At 43.5% G+C, this 18,912-nt stretch overlaps 1 protein-coding gene across 1 annotated transcript in view; it reads left to right on the plus strand.

Moving 5' to 3' along the window:
* CBARP (CACN subunit beta associated regulatory protein) overlaps positions 1-18,912 on the plus strand; it is a 49,658-nt gene that overhangs the window by 13,075 nt on the left and 17,671 nt on the right. The window contains exons 4-6 of the mRNA XM_030219913.1: positions 1,988-2,049; positions 2,720-2,882; positions 6,177-6,354. Coding sequence (XP_030075773.1) covers positions 1,988-2,049; positions 2,720-2,882; positions 6,177-6,354 — 403 coding nt within the window. The remainder of the gene's footprint in view (positions 1-1,987; positions 2,050-2,719; positions 2,883-6,176; positions 6,355-18,912) is intronic.

Raw genomic sequence — 18,912 nt, forward strand, 5'->3', positions numbered from 1 at the left:
AGAAAGTACCTGTATATAATGTGTACAGCATTGCATACATCTAGTAGCACTATGGAAATTAGGTGTTCTGTCTTATAGAATAGCATGCAGCCATATGCATGCACAAATTTTAACAAGTTCCAATTAACATCAAGAACTGGTTGTTGGCACTCAGTTATTGATGGTTAAGAGCTCGTTAATGAATTTGTGCCCAAATTTGACTGCCATATATGGCATCTGGAGGCGAGTATTGTGTGCCGTTCTGGTCACCCCATCTGAAAAAGGATAGAAAATGTTCGGAGAAGGGCAACAATTATAAAGTGGGTAGAGCACCTCCCTTATGAAGAGAGACTAAACAGGTTAGAGCTCTTCAGCTTGGAGAAAAAATGACCGCGAGAGGACGTGAGTGGGCTGGAACTATTAAATAGGGAAGTTATGTACTTTTCAATAAAAACATTAACACAGTTTAACAGCATGTTTGGAGGTGAGTTTTAAAAACCATTTAAATGCCTAAAACAGGTTTTTGCACAGAAATGGCTTCTTTTAATATTGTCTGGACTATGCCAGTATATGTGTCTGTATATAGTCTTTACATGCATCAGTTACTTCTGGGGAAATTCTGCACTAAAAAAAATTAAGAATTCTGTGTACAATATTTTAACACTCTGCTTATTATACTTATCAAAACAAGCACTTTTTATTTGAGTAGTAATTAGTTTAACGTTTCAAGCAGAAAGTTCTCACTCAGAGATGCAAAAAGTGAATGTCTTTCTGGTACAGAATTTCCCCATCACTTCTGTAAGATGGCACCATAACTCGAGCTTCTGGTTTGCATGCCTCAACTCAAGAAGCCCTACCCATGAGGCAGGATAGCTCTCTCGTCCTACACACACTTTCCTCTCTACCACACCTTGTTTCCACCAGCACTAACGGGACTCTAACTTGTATCTTCAAACATTATTGTCTAGAAGGTGATTGCAACAAAATCTGTAAAGGTAGACTCACAGCTGTAACAAAGTCTTGTTCATTGATGTGCAGTTAAACTGTGGAGTTTGTTGCCAGAGGATGTGGTCAGGATCAGTATTATAGATGGATTAAAATAACATTTTGGAAAGGGGATCTTCCATTAGGATCCGCCGGGTGGTTGAAGTGATCCAGACTGGCCACGGATGTAGTTAGGATGCTGAACTCCATGGATCACAGGTGTGACTCATCATAAGACCTCTTATAACAAGGGCATAGGGAGACACCTAATTTTGGGTGGGCCTGAGCTCAAAGTGAGCATGAGAACTCCATCCCCCCACCCAGTATCTCTCCCTCCCCTCTCCTACATGTGTTTGGGTGCCTCTCAATTCCTCTCCACCTATCTTATAAACCTTTCAGTTCTTCACCAGCAGAGAGCAGCAACTCATTCTCACTGTTCGAGCCGGCCCTGAGCCTTCCTTCTGACCTGGTTCCGCCTATGCGGAAAGAGGAAGTTGAGTCTGAGGGTAGACTTGGGGCTGGCGTGAGCATTGGATATGAGTTTTTGTTTGCTGCTGGCAAAGAATAGAAAGGTTTACAAGGTACGGGAGAGGTTGGGGGTATAGTTGAGAGACGCCTGAATGCTGCAGGAGAGAGGAGGGAGAGATACCAGGAGTCTTCAGCTGGCAGGGCCTGGGGAGCACCACCAGCTACATCAGAGATGCACCACTGCTGGGTGAGCCTGTGCCCACCCAGGCCTATCCATGGTTATGCCACTGTCTGGGTTCTTCTGAGGGCAGTGTCTCCACATGGATTTAGTGATGTAATAAATGGCGGGGGGGGGGGGGGGGGATGGTGAATGGTTCCTCCAAGTTTTCTTAGCTTCCTTCCAGCCTTATAGTCTACTTATCTCTGCTGCTCAGGTAATGTCAGTTTAGCTGAGCTGGTGCTGGTAGATCACTGACTTATGGATCAATAAAATACTTTTTCTCTGCTTTTCCTCCTTCCTCTGCCCTGTTTACCACTCCTGTGGTCACTCCCATAGAGCTAGCGATGATCCAGAAAAAACCACCACCACATACCTGGATGATACTCAGCCACCTCAAGGTACCCTCCTGCCTCTTCCTGCTTAGCTTAAGCATTTCATCTGTCGCTTCCACTAGAGCTGTACCAAAAAGCATATTTTACTATTATTCAGCCAAATACAAATACTGAATATGAATAATGGGCATTGAGCTTTAACATAAGAAATAATAAAAGAAGCAATGTGAAATCAGAGATCAAGTGTTTTATTTCAGTAGCATTTAGCATAGTAGAGCCCCAGATTATTCGTATTTGAATTTAAATCATTATTTGGCTAAATACGATTAATATATTCAGAGCACTATTTGGGGCTAAATCCAAATTGAATACAAATATTCGGTACAGCCCTACTTCCCACTCCAGTTTTCCACATTCTCATCGCCTCTTCTTTCCCCTTTCAGTTGAGCTCTCCATTTTCTCACCTCTCTCCTTTTCCATCCCAGGTCTCCACCCTCTCATCTTTCCTTTCACCATCCCATCCATTCCCATCCCAGTTTCCCCACCTCCTCATCCCTATCATTGCTCATCTTTGCAGTGTGTACCACACCATGTCATGGGACCGGGATTAGTCCCAGGACCATGTGGCCAGAGGTGAGTGTTTGACTGATCATGCTTCAAGCCATCCTGAATTTCAACCTGTATGAGGAGGAAGTTTTCTGCTGTCTTACTTAAGGCCTTGCTTTCCTGCTCTCAGAAATTACCATTAGAGTGGAAGAGTCTGATTGTCTGTCCGCCTCCAGCTATCACGATGCTGAGTCTGAGCGCTTCCTATCTACGTGTTCCACGGGCCGGCGCGTGTCCTTCAATGAGGCTGCGCTGTTTGATCAAAGCAAGAAAGCCCAGGAAAAGGGGAGGAGGTAAGCCTAAACATCTTTTGGGAATTTTTTCATTGACACCTCTACCAAAAGTGAAAAGGTGTGAGCTGAGAATCAGAACAGAGACACCTCCTCACACCAGCTAAAGAGTCATGGAGTAGAGACGCACAAAGAGAGACATCTCCCCACACAGCTAAAAACAGTCAAGGAGCAGAGACGCACAGAGAGACACCTCTCCACACCCACAAAAGAGTCAGAGTAGAGATACGCAGAGACATCTCCCCACACCAGCTAAAGAGTCACAGAGTAGAGACACAAAGAGAGACACCTTGCACCAGTTAAAGAGAGTAAAGGAGCAGAGACGCACAAAGAGAGACACCTCCCCTTACCAGCTAAAGAGTCAAGGAGACGCACAAAGAGAAATACCACCCCACACCAACAAAAGAGAGTCAAAAAGCAGAGACACACAAAGAGACACCTCCCCCACACCAGCTGAAGAGTCATGGAGTAGAGACGCACAAGGAGAGACATCTCCCTACACAGCTAAAAACAGTCAAGGAGCAAAGACGCACAAAAAGACAACTTTCCACAACCGCTAAAGAGTCAGAGTAGAGACACACAGAGACACCTCCCCACACCAGCTAAAGAGTAACCGAGTAGAGATGCACAGAGACACCTCCCCACATTAGTTAAAGAAAGGGAGCAGAGATACACAAAGAGAGACACCTCCCCATAAAGAGTTATGAAGGAGACACACACAGAGAGACACCTCCCCACACCCGCTAAAGAGTCACAGAGTAGAGACACACAGGGAGACACCTCCTTGCACCAGTTAAAGAGAGTAAAGGAGCTGAGACGCACAAAGAGAGACACCTCCCCATACCAGCTAAAGAGTCAAGGAGTAGAGACGCACAAAGAGAAATACCACCCCACACCATCAAAAGAGAGTCAAGAAGCAGAGACACACAAAGACACACCTCTCCACACCAGCTGAAGAGTCACAGAGCAGAGACACACATTAGTCACCTGACTTGATCACTGTCACTCAGGGCTGCTAAAAGACAAAGCCAGGCTCAGGCACGGGCTGCCTTCCTCACTCCCCCCCCCCCCCCCCCACACACATACACACACTTGGGCAGCCACTGCCCCTGCCCCCTTACCTTCCTGTGTCTGTTCCTCTCTCAGTCTGTCACTCTTCTGCTCCTGTGTGCCGGGACCCAGATTATCACATTAATGCAATCACCCAGGTCCCTTTGGAGGCCAGGCTTGGGGAATCTTGCCCCACCTCTTGGCGGCCCTGCTGTCAGTCAGATACTTTGACAGTGGCTGGCATGTTATTTGAATTTCCTGTGTGTTGCTGTGTCCTGTGATATGTGACATTTTCATTTTTATCAATTTGATTTAATAGAATAAACTTAAATCTATTGGACCTTGTTGCAGATAACTAATGTAAAGAGAACACTGGACTGAGCATGTCTCATCCTAATGTATGAGAGCAAAAGGAGAGGCAAGAATTACCAGAACATTCGAGAAGTAGGAGCACACTGAAAACAGTGGAGCACCAGTACGGCAAAACGGCATCTATTGGTTGGGTCTTTTGTTGACCAATAAACACTGTTTTGCCATACTGGTGTTGCACTTTTTTCAGTGTGCTCCTACTTCTTGACTGCTTTGTCCTCACAGACAGGACAGAGGACTAAGCATGTCCTGTCCTCGTGTACAGACAGAACTGTGGACTTAGCATATCTTGTGTGTAGACAAAGCAGTAATCTCCCCGATATTCAAAAATGATTTAACTGGTTGGTGGCAGCCGCTGACCAGTTAAATCGCAGACAGCTGGCTATCCCCAAATATTCCGCTGCAGATAACCAGTTATCTCTACTGAATATTTGCGATTAGCGCATAACCACGAGCCAGCTATCTCAGGGGCATTCTGGGGGCGTTTTGGGGCAGGTCAAAGTTATGTCCTGATATTTAGCACTGACTGAGCAAGGTTAGTGCATAGACAGGACACATAAATAGCTGTCTTATCCTTTTGCTCTAGCCAATGCCTGGTTAGTGCTTAATAGCTCTGGGCATGCACTAGCCGGCCAGTGAAAACCTGGATATTCAGTGCCACTTGCCAGAAACAGCCCAGCATTGAATATCTAGGGTTAGTGCTGGTGGCAGGCAATCACTGTGCTGACTGACTTTGGCTGAATATCAGGCCCAATGTGTCCTGTCCTTGTATGTAGACATTTGCCTTGGTTAAAGATAATATGCAGTTACATCAGAAAATTAAGAATTTGGACAATTTTTAGCTAGGCGAAAAATGCTTTGCTTTATAAATTTCCCAAAGTTTCTTGTAGTTTCACCATTGATAACATGTAAGTTAGATTTTAAAGATCCCACAGCAATCTTACCCTCCGATTTCGCAAATGTATTACATACCACCATTTGTAAAAAAAAAAAAAAAAAAAAAAAAAAAAGAATCAGGTCAACCACTACTTTGCTCTACAGAAGTAGAATTTCATATGATGTATTGAACCTGACTCAGACTTTAGAAGATGATACCACAGGAGGGAAACTAGCTATTTTGATAGTGAAGTTTGTCCCGGACTCAGGTCATAACTGGGTTTAAGACTTTCTTTTCACCATTGAGATTCTCTTTTTCTAAATTGTTTAGTTTTCACTGATGTGGCCAGGGTTATATAAAAATAATGTCAGCTTTTTCTAGAATTAAGGCCACAGGTTCAGCAGCTGAGAGCTCTCTTTTGGCTAAATTTTCCTTGCAAAGGTGTAATACAATTAAATTCTTTTAAATATTTATTTTTTGATCTTGAACACTAGGCTTTCTTGAATTCCAAGTTACCTGTGACGACACCACCTAGGCCAGTTTTTTTTGGTGTAATTTTATTTGGAGTATTGCTTTTTTTCTTTTTCGTACTTAACTAAGCTAAATCTCCTCTGGACTTGTGAATTGCCCCCTCACTATTAGTGGACTTGTATGTATAGTGCTATAGAATTTTTAATTTACATATTGTGTATGTTTTTCTTTTTGAATCTCATGTGTAAGATAGCTCTGTTATTTTCTGTAACAAGAGTTGGGGGGGTTTTCACCTTGGAACTGTATATAAAACTTTCTATAAATAAAAAATTTAAAAAATACAGCAGTGGACTATGTCTTGTCCTTGTGTGTAGATAGGGCAGTGACTGTGTGTTTCCTGTCCTTGTGTAAACAGCAGTGGACTGAGTATGTCCTGTCCTTCTCTGTAGGCAGAGAACTGGACTGATTGTGTCTTGTCCTTGTGTGTAGACAGAGCACTGGACTGAGTGTGCCTTGTCCTTGTGTGCCAGGTATACATTGACTGAGGGTGACTTCCATCACTTGAAGAATGCTCGCCTGACACACCTCCACATCCCATCACCTGCGTTAAAGATTGTAACCATTCACGAGTGTGAGTCAAGTGAGAATAACATCGCCATGACAACCTGCATGTCATCCACATCCAGATCCACACTCTCCATTTTTCAGGTATTATCTGTCTCACACTGCTGCAATATTCAGATGAGTTAAGGAGTCTTTTCTTGCTGTAATATATTATTGCTGGAGGAAATGTATTTTCTTAGGGATTTCCTCAGGTAAAAGGGTGTTAACCTGCAGAATCTTCCTTCCTCCCTCTCTCTCACAGGAAGAACTAGTCGCACTATGAAAAATATGGATATTTTTCCCTGGGGGGGGAGGATGGGGGGGAGCAGGGCTGGGCCATCAGAAGTAGGCACCAGGATTTCATCCTTTACCTGCACCTGCTAAGATCCCTGGGGCATCTGCCAGCCAGCAAAATTTGAAAGAGATGTTTCCATTTTAAAAATCAGCTTACAAGTTCCTGGATCCCTGCAGGCTTTGGGGGAGAGACTAACTGGGGCGTAGGTGGTTCTTGAGTGGCAAACCCAAAATCCAACATTGTAGTGCTGGGCTCAGGAATTAGTTTGGGTTCTGAACAGGGCTTCAATCAAATAAAAACATTTTAGTATGTAGATCCTGGCTTATATTATGCAGGAGAAACAGAAGATGCAGGAGAACTTCCTTTGAGAGGTGCAGAAGGCTTTAGGTTCACCATAGCTCAGGCAGGTTCAGGACAGCAACTGCACTCCAGAGCAGGAGATGAAAGAAGAGGGTTCAGGTGAGTGAACAGAGGAATCTTAGCCTCCTCTCATTATCAGCTCAGCTAACCTCCTGCCTGCAGTGGCTCAGGTTTTACAGGGCAGATCATGGTCCTGTGAATCAATGAAAGGTTTCCCTGGGTGTGTTCCAACTCCAGGCTCCGCCCTTTCTGCCTCACCTCACCCCATGCTTGGAATAAACTCCCTGAGCCCATACGCCAGGCCCCCTCCCTGCCCATCTTCAAATCCTTGCTCAAAGCCCACCTCTTCAATGTCACCGTTGGCACCTAACCACTTTACCTCTATTCAGGAAATCTAGACTGCCCCAACTTGACATTTCATCCTTTAGATTGTAAGCTCCTTTGAGCAGGGACTGTCCTTCTTTGTTAAACTGTACAGCGCTGCGTAACCCTAGTAGCGCTCTAGAAATGTTTAGTAGTACTAGTAGTGTTCTAGCAGTACCCAAAGTGTAAGGGACCACCACACCCAGGACCCTCTGCAGCAAGTGTGGCTCTCTCCATTCTGCCTCTGCTGATTTGAGACCCCTGACCCTGAGGGCAGAAAATAAACATCAACAAAAGCATACAGCAGTGTCATTTTTATTGGACTAACTTAATACATTTCTTGACTAGTTTTCAGGAGCTAAAACCCCCTTCCTCAGGTCAGAACAGAATGAGCAAGAGATGGCAATGCTAGAATATACAAGTGCATTCTTAAAAAAAATTCCAATGATACTCTGAAAGAGAAGGAGGGGGAAGAGGTGATTAGACAATGACAGCACTAAGGTTTTGTGCCTTATAATGTATTAGGACGCCCAGATCTTTTCTTGTTAGTTAAAAGTATCAGTTCATTTTAATTTCAAATATCTTACATTCCTGTATTGTTTTTAAATATCTTTTTAGTATTCTGACCATAATAGATGTGATGCAATACTCTGGTTCAAAAAGTGCTCGTCCACAAAGGTGTCCATCTCGGTTTCTTTCTGGGGGGTGGGGGGGCAGGGGGAGATGTGTCCAACTGGATTAGTTTTGCGCATACCATGACTGTAGTGGACTTCACTCCTGAGCCAGGGCATGTGGAGTATGATCTCAGTCTCTCAAATTTACCATTAATGCTCACCGTAAAACGTGCATCGTGCCAAAGAGATCTTCCCTCCAGAATAGGCAGTCTATCCAGGTGTGCTTGAAAATTCTTCTAATCAGCCTGTGGCTTCCAAAATAACAGGAAATATGCCTGCATCTTTCTGCCGCATTTTCTGACTGCATTTTTCGATATTTAAGAACTTTTTCTCTTTGCACACGATTCACAGAGAAATTGCTTGGGATTGACACCTTTATGATTAATGCTTTTCTGATGTTTTTCTCTTTCACCACTATGTCCAGTCTCCTTGGTTCCAGCTTTTTGTCTGTCAGAATGGGGATGTCCCAGCTGATCACAGCCTCTACATTCTCCATAATTCTGTTAGGGTCATGTTCCCAGTTCTTTTCCAGTACAGCAATGCTGTACTGTTTACAAAGTTTGCAATGAGTGAGACATGCCGTCTTGCTTTTCCGTATTGAAATTTTCTGCCATCAGGCCTTTGGCAGACAGCTACCAGATGAGTAACTGTTTCCAGCTTTTTATTACTGAATCTACATATGTCTGTTGTACCAGTTTTTTTCTATGCTTACTGTGAACCATCTCATTCATAATCTGCTATTCTGGGCTGCACATCAATCTGTCATTCTTGAGTTTCAGTTCACCTCTCCTTAACCATTCATGTGTCCTGGTTACACATACACATATGATTCCTGGAGTATAACTTTGTATTTCCCACTGTATTTCTGCATTTGCCACTTGTCTTCACTTGTTGCTGATCTAAATCTTTAAAGAGCTTTTTATTCTGCTTTGCATATTTTGTTGGTTTCATTCCAATCTGTACAGGTAGGTTATTACTCATTCCTTCTGCTCATTGGAATGCCTGTCAAAGTTTAACTGGATTTTGGATGCTTACTTTCATATATCATTTAATTAGAGTTCCTGTCCATTGATGCTGTTAAGTAGATCTGGAGGTCTATGATGGTAACTCTATAACAGGGGGCTCGCAACCCAGTCCTTGGGACACAACCAGCCAGTCAGGTTTTCAGGATACCCACAATGAATATGCATGAGAGAGATATGTGTACAATGGAGGCAGTATATGCAAATTTATGTCATGCATATTCATTGTGGGTATCCTGAGAACCTGGATGGTTTGCTGTGTCCCGAAGACTGCGTTGAGAATTCCTGCTCTGTAAGTATAATGTATTTCTATGAGACCCATTCTTCCTTTGGCTCTAGGGATGTACAGGGATGTAGTCTTGACATACACTGTTTCTTATAAACTACCTCATGAGCACGGAGAAGTTTTCTTGTTTATAGTCCAATTTCTCAAGGTATTTAAGAAGCCAATCAACAATTCCAAAGCTGGTTGATAGTTTGTATATTATTCTTTGACGTTACAGCACTTTCCAGTATCTGTTTTAATCTCCTGTAATACTCTTTTCTCTTGGTACTTCATGCTGGATTGTTGCTGTTTTCTCAACTCCTAGAGATGCATTTACTCCTTCCTGTTCAAGTTCCTTGTTAGCCAGGGCCGCCGAGAGACTAGGCCGGGCCTGGGGCAAGGCCGCACCGCTGCTGCCCCCGTCACTCCCCCCGCCACTGCAGTCTGCGGTCTCGCCTGCCTGCCTCCATGGTTCCGTGCCCCCTTCATTCAAAGTGGCAGTCACAGATCACGTCTCTTCTGGCCTTCCCTCCCTGTGTCCCGCCCTCATCTGATGTAACTTCCGGTTTCCTCGAGGGTGGGACACAGGGAGGGAAGGCCAGAAGGGAAGCGATCTGCAACTGCCGCTTTGAATGCAGGGGGCCCGGAGCCGAGGAGGCAGGCAGGTGAGACCAGGGACTGCAGCACCGGCAGCCTGACCCTGGCGCCGGGCCCCCCTTGGAGGCCTGGGCCCAGGGAATTTTGGCCCCCCCCCCCCTCTCGGTGGCCCTGTTGATAGCACAATCATCAGAGAAATGTTTTCAGGTTTTCTCAATTTTCCTCCTAGGAAGGTTGCCTTAGCACAGGGGGTTCTTAACCTTTTTTGGTTCTCACATCCCTTTAACTGATTAATGAAACCCTTGCACCCCCTTCCTAAACCACATGTCAGCTAGTGACTACTGACAGCTACATATGTACCTAACTGTTAGTCACACAGGGGCCCTTTTACAGAGCGATGGTAAGCGCGCACCATTTCCAGAGGAAAAAGAAACCGCCGGAAATGGCTTGCACGGTGATAACCCGATGGTAATTGGGCATCACCACGCGCTGCCCGGTTACCGACGGGTTAGCGCAGGAGCCCTTATCACCACCTCAGTGTGTGGTGGTAAGGGCTCCCCATCAGATGGTCAAGCTGTAAGAGTTCTCTTACCACATGGCCATGTGTGCCTGGGATCTTTTTACCTACTGTGGTAAAAAGGGCCCTGGTGCATGGGAAAAATATCCACCAGCGCAGGGCCCATTTTCTGGCAGCTTGGTAAGAGGGCCCCTAATAGTCCTAACTGTTTATACGTCACTAAAATCACTACCAATAACTATCCTAATAACTGCCTTCACCCTGTCTAGAAAGTTTCAAAAATCATTCTGCTGCCTGATCAATTGATCAGTTTGCCATGTCTTGGTGAAGGGATGTTAACTATTTGAGTCAAAAGTTGGTTACTCCATCTGGGCCTGAGCTCTTCCACTTTTGGGCTCTTTTTAATCTGTTTTTTCAACTCTTTTGTTTGTTATTTCAGGCCATTCCATAACTTTGTGGTTTGCCTATTCCAAATTCTCCTGTATGCAAGGTAGCCATTCTGCTTGCATGGTTGCACTGTACAAGCTCCTCACACAAATGTTTCCAGAACGTTTCTGTTTCAGCTATAGTTAGTATTTTTACTGTACTGATGTTCTTTCCCAGTTGTCTGTAGAACTGTTTTGAGGTTTTCTCTAAATCATTTATTTTGATATCTTTCTTTCCTGTTTCTTCACATCTCAGCAATTTTTATGCTTCTGCTGTTACTTCCAATGTATTATCAGAGCATATTAATTTAAGATCTTCCTCTATGAATGCAACATTTTTCAGTTTGATGTTTTGGATCATCCTCATTATTTTTGCTGATTTTGATCCTTTTAGATACCCATCTATTAAAGACTCCTCTGTTCACAATGATTTTATTTTTCGTTCAATATGATTTTTCCAAGGAGGAGTTGTTATCTTTCTCTTTTAACTCTGGCCCTGCATCCTCGTTGGTAGAACACTCTCTGCAATAATTTTTACTGCACAGAACTGTGGGCCCCTATTACTAAGCCGCATAGGTGCCTACGCACGCCAAATTGGAGTTACCGCATTGTTACCGCGTGTCCTGTGCAGTAATTTCAATTTTGGCACACATTCGCTATGCACGCCTGGATAATATTTTTTATTTTCTGGCACACGTAGTGGATGCGTGCCAAGTGGCATCTGATGCGTGTAGTTCCTTACCGCCCAAATTCTTTACCGCTAGGTCTATGGCTGGCGGTAAGGTCTCAGACCCAAAATGGATGCGTGGCAATTTTGATTTTGCTGCACGTCCATTTTTGGCAAAAAAAAAGTGCCCTTTTTTACAGGTGCGCTGAAAAATGATTCTGTGCACACGCAAAACCCGCGCCTACACTACCGCAGTCCATTTTTCATCTCGCCTTTGTAAAAGGACCCCTGTATTTGGTTAAATTCTATAGGTTGTCCCTTTATCCAGGTTATGACTTTATTCACCTTACTTATCATATTCTTTATGCTAGAAGTTAAATTCAACTTAGGTAACCTTTCTCTCTCCTGGAACCCAGCATATTAATCTATGTGCAAATAGGCCAGCCCCACAGCTGTTAATTCCTCCACCTCTGGGTCTTTCTCTTGCATTTCCTCTTCCTTCTCAGTTGACTTCTGTTCCTGCCAATTTATCATGGTCTTTTGAGTTTCTGGGGCTCCTCTCTCCATCTCAACCTAATCCAGGAGGTCCTCAAATCAAGTCTTTGTATGAGATCTATTTGCATGCAATGGAATCAGTGAATGCAAATAGATCTCATACATATTCATTGTGGAAATCCTGAAAACCAGGCTGGGTTGTGGACCTCGAGGACTGGATTTGAGGACCTTTGACCTAATCCATCACGGATACCTTCCCCGTTGCCTCATCCAAGTATTGTGATTGCTATGACAGCACTCTTTCTGCACACTGTGTTGAATCCCCTCCTCCCTTTCTGTTTCCTTTTTTGTGGCATCTCTCAGCTAAGAACATAAGAATAGCTATACTGGGTCAGACCAATGGTCCATCTAGCCCAGTGTCCTGCTTCCAACAGTGGCCAATCCAAGTCGCAAGTACCTGGCAGAAACCCAAATAGTAGCAACATTCCATGCTACCAATACTGGGGCAAGCAGTGGCTTTCCCCATGTCCATCTCAATAACAGACTATGGACTTTTCCTCCAGGAACTTGTACAAACCTTTTTTTAAACCCACATACACTAACTGCTGTTACCACATCCTCACGCAAGGAGTTCCAGTGCTTAACTATTCTTTGAGTGAAAAAATATTTGCATTAAAAGTATTTCCATGTAATTTCATTGAGTGACCCTGGTTTTTGTACTTTTTGATTTTATAAACCTCAATCACATCCACCTCAGCCATCTCTTTTCCAAGCTGAAGAGCCCTAACCTCTTTAGCCTTTCCTCATATGGGAGGAGTTCCATCCACGTTATCATTTTGGTCACTCTTCTTTGAATCTTTTCTAATTCCACTATATCTTTTTTGAGATATGGCAACCGGAATTGAAAGCAACACTTAAGGAGAGGTCACACCATGGACCAATACAGATGCATTATAATATTGCTGGTCTTATTTTGCATCCCTTTCCTAATAATTCCTAGCATTCTGTTTGCTTTTTTGGCTGCTGCTGCACATTGGGCAGAAGACTTAGAGGCTTATTTTCAAAGCACTTAGCCTCCCAAAGTTCCATAGAAACCTATGGAACTTAGCCTCCCAAAGTGCTTTGAAAATATGCCTCTTAGTATATTGTGTACAATGACATCGAGTTCTTTTTATTTGGATGTTGACTCCTAAGGTGGATCCTAGCATCAGGTAACTATGATTCGGATTATTCTTCCCAATGTGCAACACTTTGCATTTTTCTACCTTGAATTTCATCTGCCATTTGGATGCCCAGTCTTCTGGATGCCACTTGGCACGCATCCACTATCCTGCTTATAATCGAACGAGAAAAACGCCCAAGTTCCGACCTAAATCGGGAGATGGGCGTTTATCTCACAAAACCGAATAAAGCGGTATAATCGAAAGCCGATTTTTGGACGTTTTCAACTGCACTCCGTCGTGGATGCGGACAAAGTTGATGGGGGGCGTGTCAGAGGTGTGGCGAAGGTGGAACTGGGGCGTGGTTATCTGCCGAACAGAGATGGGCGCATTTCACAGATAATGGGACAAAAGTATGCGTTTTTAGCTAGAATTTAGGGCACTTTTCCTGGACCCTGTTTTTTCACGAATAAGGCCCCAAAAAGTGCCCTAAATGACCAGATGACCACTGGAGGGAATCGGGGATGACCTCCCCTGACTCCCCCAGTGGTCATAAACCCCCTCCCACCACAAAAAATGATGTTTCACAACTTTTTATTTTCACCCTCAAATGTCATACCCACCTCCCTGGCAGCAGTATGCAGGTCCCTGGAGCAGTTGTTAGGGGGTGCAGTGGACTTCAGGCAGGTGGACCCAGGCCCATCCCCCCCTACCTGTTACAATTGTGCTGCTTAATGCTTAGTCGTCCAACCCCCCCAAACCCACTGTACCCACATGTAGGTGCCCCCCTTCACCCCTTAGGGCTATAGTAATGATGTAGACTTGTGGGCAGTGGGTTTTGAGGGGGATTTGGGGGGCTCAACACAAAAGGGAAGGGTGCTATGCACCTGGGAGCTCTTTTACCTTTTGTTCTGTTTTTGTAAAAGTGCCCCCTAGGGTGCCTGGTTGGTGTCCTGGCATGTTAGGGGGACCAGTGCACTACGAATCCTGGCCCCTCCCACGAACAAATGCCTTGGATTTATTCGTTTTTGAGCTGGGCGATTTCATTGTCCATTATCGCTGAAAAGCAAAAACGCCCAGCTCACAACTTGGCGAATAAAACATGGACGTCTAATTTTTTCGAAAATACGCTTGGGTCCGCCCCTTCACGGACTCGTTCTCGGAGATAAACGCCCATGGAGATAGGCGTTTCTGTTCGATTATGCCCCTCTATGTGTGCCAGAAAATAAAAAATATTATCCAGGCGTGCATAGCGAATGCGTGCCAAAATTGAAATTACCGCAAAGGACACGCGGTAACAATGCGGTAACTCCAATTCCTAAGGTCTTCCTTCAATTTTTCACAATCCGCATGTGTTTTGACAACTTTGAATAGTTTTGTGTCATCTCCAAATTTAATGCAGCTCACCTTTATCCACATGTTTATATATGCCTACAAAGAAGTAAAGCAAAGTGGTGAGGCAAAACTTCCCTTGGCTGAACCCATGTTGACTCTATCCCATTAAACATTTCTCTATGCGTTCCTTAATTTTATTCTTTATAATAGTTTCCACTATTTTCCCTGGCACTGAAATTACCAGTCTGTAATTTCCCGGATCACCCCTGGAACCTTTTTTAAAAATTGGCATTTGGCCACCCTCCAATCTTCAGGTACTATGGATGATTTTAATGACAGGTTACAGATCACTAACAACAGATCAGCAATTTCATGTTTGAGTTCTTTCAGCACCTTTGGGTGTATGTCATCTGGTCCAGGTGATCAATCATTCTAACTTGTCAATTTGGCTCAGTACATCTTCCAGGTTCACTGAGATTTCTTTCAGTTCCTCCACGTCTTCACCCTTGAAAAACATTTCTGGTACAGGTGGATCTCTTACATCTTCTTCTATAAAGACCTAAGCTAAAAATTCACTCAATTTCTCTGCTATGGCCTTGTCCTCCCTGAGTGCCCTTTTTGCTCCTTTGTGATTTAATGGTCCCTCAGATTCCCTCACAGGCTTTTTGCTTCTGATGTACCTGAAAACGTTGTTACTATGAGTTTTTGTTTCCACAGCAAGTTGTTCTTCATATTCTCTTTTAGCCTTCTTTATCAGTGCTTTGCATCTAGCTTGACACTGCTTATGTTTCTTCTTATTTTCTTCATTTGGATCGTTTTTCCATTCTTTGAAGGATGCTCTTTTGGCTCTAATAGCCTCTTTCACTTTACCTTTTAACCATGCTGACTGTCGTTTGCTCTTCTTTCCACCTGTGTTAATATGTGGAATACATCTGGTCTGGGCTTCCACAATGGTATTCTTAAACAATGCCCATGCCTGATTTAAAGTCCTAACCTTTGCGGCTGACCCTTTCAGCTTCTTTTTAACCATTTTCCTCATTTTGTCATAGTCACCCTTTCAAAAATTAAATACTGCTACAGTAAATTTCTTTAGTGACTTCATTCCAGATAGTAGCTCAGATTTGATCATGTTATGATCAGTGTTTCCCAGCAGATCAAACACCGTTACCTCTCTTACCATGCCCTGCATTCCACTAAGGACTAGATCTAAAATAGCTCCCCCTCCTGTTGGTTCTTGGACCAGTTGTTCCAAGAAGCAGTCATTTATTACATCTAAGAATTTTACCTCCCTAGCGCTCCCAGATATAGCATTTATCCAGTCAATATTGGGGTAATTGAAATCACCCATTATTATAATGTTGCCCAATTTGTCAGCTTTCCTAATTTCTGTAAACATTTGTTCGTTCGTCTGTTCATTCTGTCCTGGCAGATGGTAATACAGCCCTACCAGTATACTCTTTCCCTTCACACATGGAATTTCTATCCACAAGGATTCCACGCTGCTATCTGTTTCATGTAGAATATTTATTTTGTTTGACTCAATTCCCTCTTTAACATATAGCGCAACCTCCCCCCTCCAATTTGATCCACTCTATCATTGTGATATAATTTATACCCTGTTAACACCACGTCCCATTGATTGTCCTCCTTCCACCAGGTCTCTGAGATGCCTATTATATCTACCTCTTTAGTGCTATATACTCCAACTCTCCCACCTTATTCCATCTTATTTTTTAGGCTTCTAGCATTTGTATATAGACACTTCGAATTGTGTTATTTCCTAGCATCTACAAGCTGCTTTGAAGTTGAAGGAGTTAATTTGCATCCTTTACTCTGTTCTTCCATTAAACACTCATGGCTTTCTTTCATCATTGCTGAAACCTCTCTATTGGGATTCCCTAAAGATCCTGTTTCAGTAGTATCCTTTGAGGATACTGTACAGCAAATCATGCACTCCTGGGTGTCTGTCAGCTCCCCCCCCCCCCCCCCCCCCCCCCCATTTTAGTTTAAAAGCTGCTCTATCTCTTTTTTAAATGTTAGCACCAGCAGCCTAGTTCCCTCCCGGTTAAGGTGGAGCTCATCGTTTTGGAACAAGTTCCCGTTCACAAGAATGTTTTATATAACTGTTTATTAAAGACCACAGAGATTACAGTAATATAATACACAGAACAATGTCACATATAGTACATTTACAATAACCCCCACCTCCCCGCCACCACCTCTCTCAAGAAATCAACAAGCATAAATGCAAACCCAAGACACACCACATTGTTTCTTCACGGTGGTATCAGGCACCATGAATAACACCCACATGCCCTCCCCCCTCCAATGTGACAAGTTTAACAGATAGCTTCAAGCTCTATGTGGGAGTCTGTCCCAAATTGGAGACCATACTTCCTGAAAATACCTCAGCTGTTTTAAAACATCCTGCCTCAGGTACCACTCTTTAATTCGTCCAATAAGGTATCTTAGATTGACAATAATTGCCTTTTGTAGTTTTCCTTTGATATATTTCCTCTTTTCTCCATTTTCTGGTAAGCTCTTTTTGTGTACCCTCAGTAATCAAATACAGGGCTTATAGCATAATAGTAGCAGTGCATTATCTCCTTTTATCTTCAGGAGTCCATCTAATACTCCTTAGTCTTCTCAACTTTTTCATTAGTTTATATGGTTTATCTTCTGCTGCAGTGGGTTCACAAACACATTCACTATGACCTATGGCTACATCAGGGATGTTTTCTTCTCCTGAAGTTCTGCACCATCTTTAGCTCTAATACGTAAGCCAGAGGAAGGCATCCTTTTATCCTGGGCGACATGGAGCCAGTATGTATCCTTCTCCTTTTTCCTTCCTATCATACTTATTATTTATTTATAGCATTTATATCCCACATTTTCCCACCCACGGGCAGGCTCAATGTGGCTTACAGTAATCTACAGAAATCATACATCAATTCTACAACAAACAGTCAACGACATTGAAGTGAAAGAGACTAGAGAGTAATAGCAAAGGTGGGGAAATGCGGAAAGAGAAATTGAATTCAATAGGAAGAGATGCGGGGTGGGTCTTGAGCGTAAGCTTTTCCAAATAAGAAGGTCTTAAGATATTTTTTGAAGGTCGTATGATCAGGGGTAATTTTCACAAATTTAGGTAGCCCATTCCACAGTTGTACGCTAATATAGGAAAAGGTGGAGGCGTAGGTGGATTTATACTTGAGGCTACTATAGATTGGGTAATGCAGATTTAAGTAGAAGCGAGCTGATCTGTGAGAGTTTCGAGGTGGTAAGCTGTCAAGGGTGTCCATATACACAGGAGCTTCACCATAGCGAATTTTATGCACCTGAGCACAAATTTTAAATGTTATTCGGTCCTTGACAGGGAGCCAGTGCAGTTTCTCACGCAGTGGTCTTGAACTTTCAAACCTCGATTTACCATAAATAAGCCTAGCAGCTGTGTTCTGGGCAGTTTGTAATTTTTTCAGAGGCATGTCTTTGCACCCTGCATATATCCCATTACAGTAATCAAGGCGGCTAAGGACTAGTGACTGAATTAAACTACGAAATACTTCCCTAGGGAAATAAGGTTTTATGCGTTTTAGCTTCCAAAGAGAGAAGAACATTTGTCTGGTGATAGAGTTTGTTTGCTGCTCCAGAGTTAAGTGTCTATCAACAATTACACCTAATATTTTTAGAGACTCAGAGATCGGTAAGACAAGCTCAGGTGTGATTAATGTGGAGGTCCTGAACTTGTTATAGGGAGAGGAGAGGATAAGGCAATGTGTTTTCTCAGCATTGAATTTAAAAGTGTTGGCCCAATCTAGCATGGTGTGCAACCCAAGCTGTATTTCATTGGCTATTTCGCTTAAGTCTGTTTTAAAAGAAATAGAAATAGTAACATAGTAACATAGTAGGTGACGGCAGAAAAAGACCTGCACGGTCCATCCAGTCTGCCCAACAAGACAAACTCTTATGTGTATACCTTACCTTGATTTGTACCTGCCTTATTCAGGGCACAGACCGTACAAGTCTGCCCAGCAGTTCTTCCCGCCTCCCAACCACCAGTCCCGCCTCCCATCACCGGCTCTGGCACAGACCGTATAAGTCTGCCCTCCATTATCCTCACCTCCCAACCACCAACCCCTCTTCCCCCCACCTGCTCTATCACCCAATTTCGGCTAAGCTTCTGAGGATCCATTCCTTTATGCATATCCCACGTATGTTTGAATTCCGTTACCGTTTTCATCTCCACCACCTCCCGCGGGAGGGCATTCCAAGCATCCACCACCCTCTCCGTGAAAAAATACTTCCTGACATTTTTCCTGAGTCTGCCCCCCTTCAATCTCATTTCCTGTCCTCCTGTTCTACCGCCTTCCCATCTCCGGAAAAGATTTGTTTGCGGATTAATACCTTTCAAATATTTGAACGTCTGTATCATATCACCCCTGTTCCTCCTTTCCTCCAGGGTATACATGTTCAGGTCAGCAAGTCTCT

The sequence above is a fragment of the Microcaecilia unicolor genome, chromosome 11 (assembly GCF_901765095.1).
Source record: "Microcaecilia unicolor chromosome 11, aMicUni1.1, whole genome shotgun sequence".
NCBI lineage: Eukaryota > Metazoa > Chordata > Amphibia > Gymnophiona > Siphonopidae > Microcaecilia > Microcaecilia unicolor.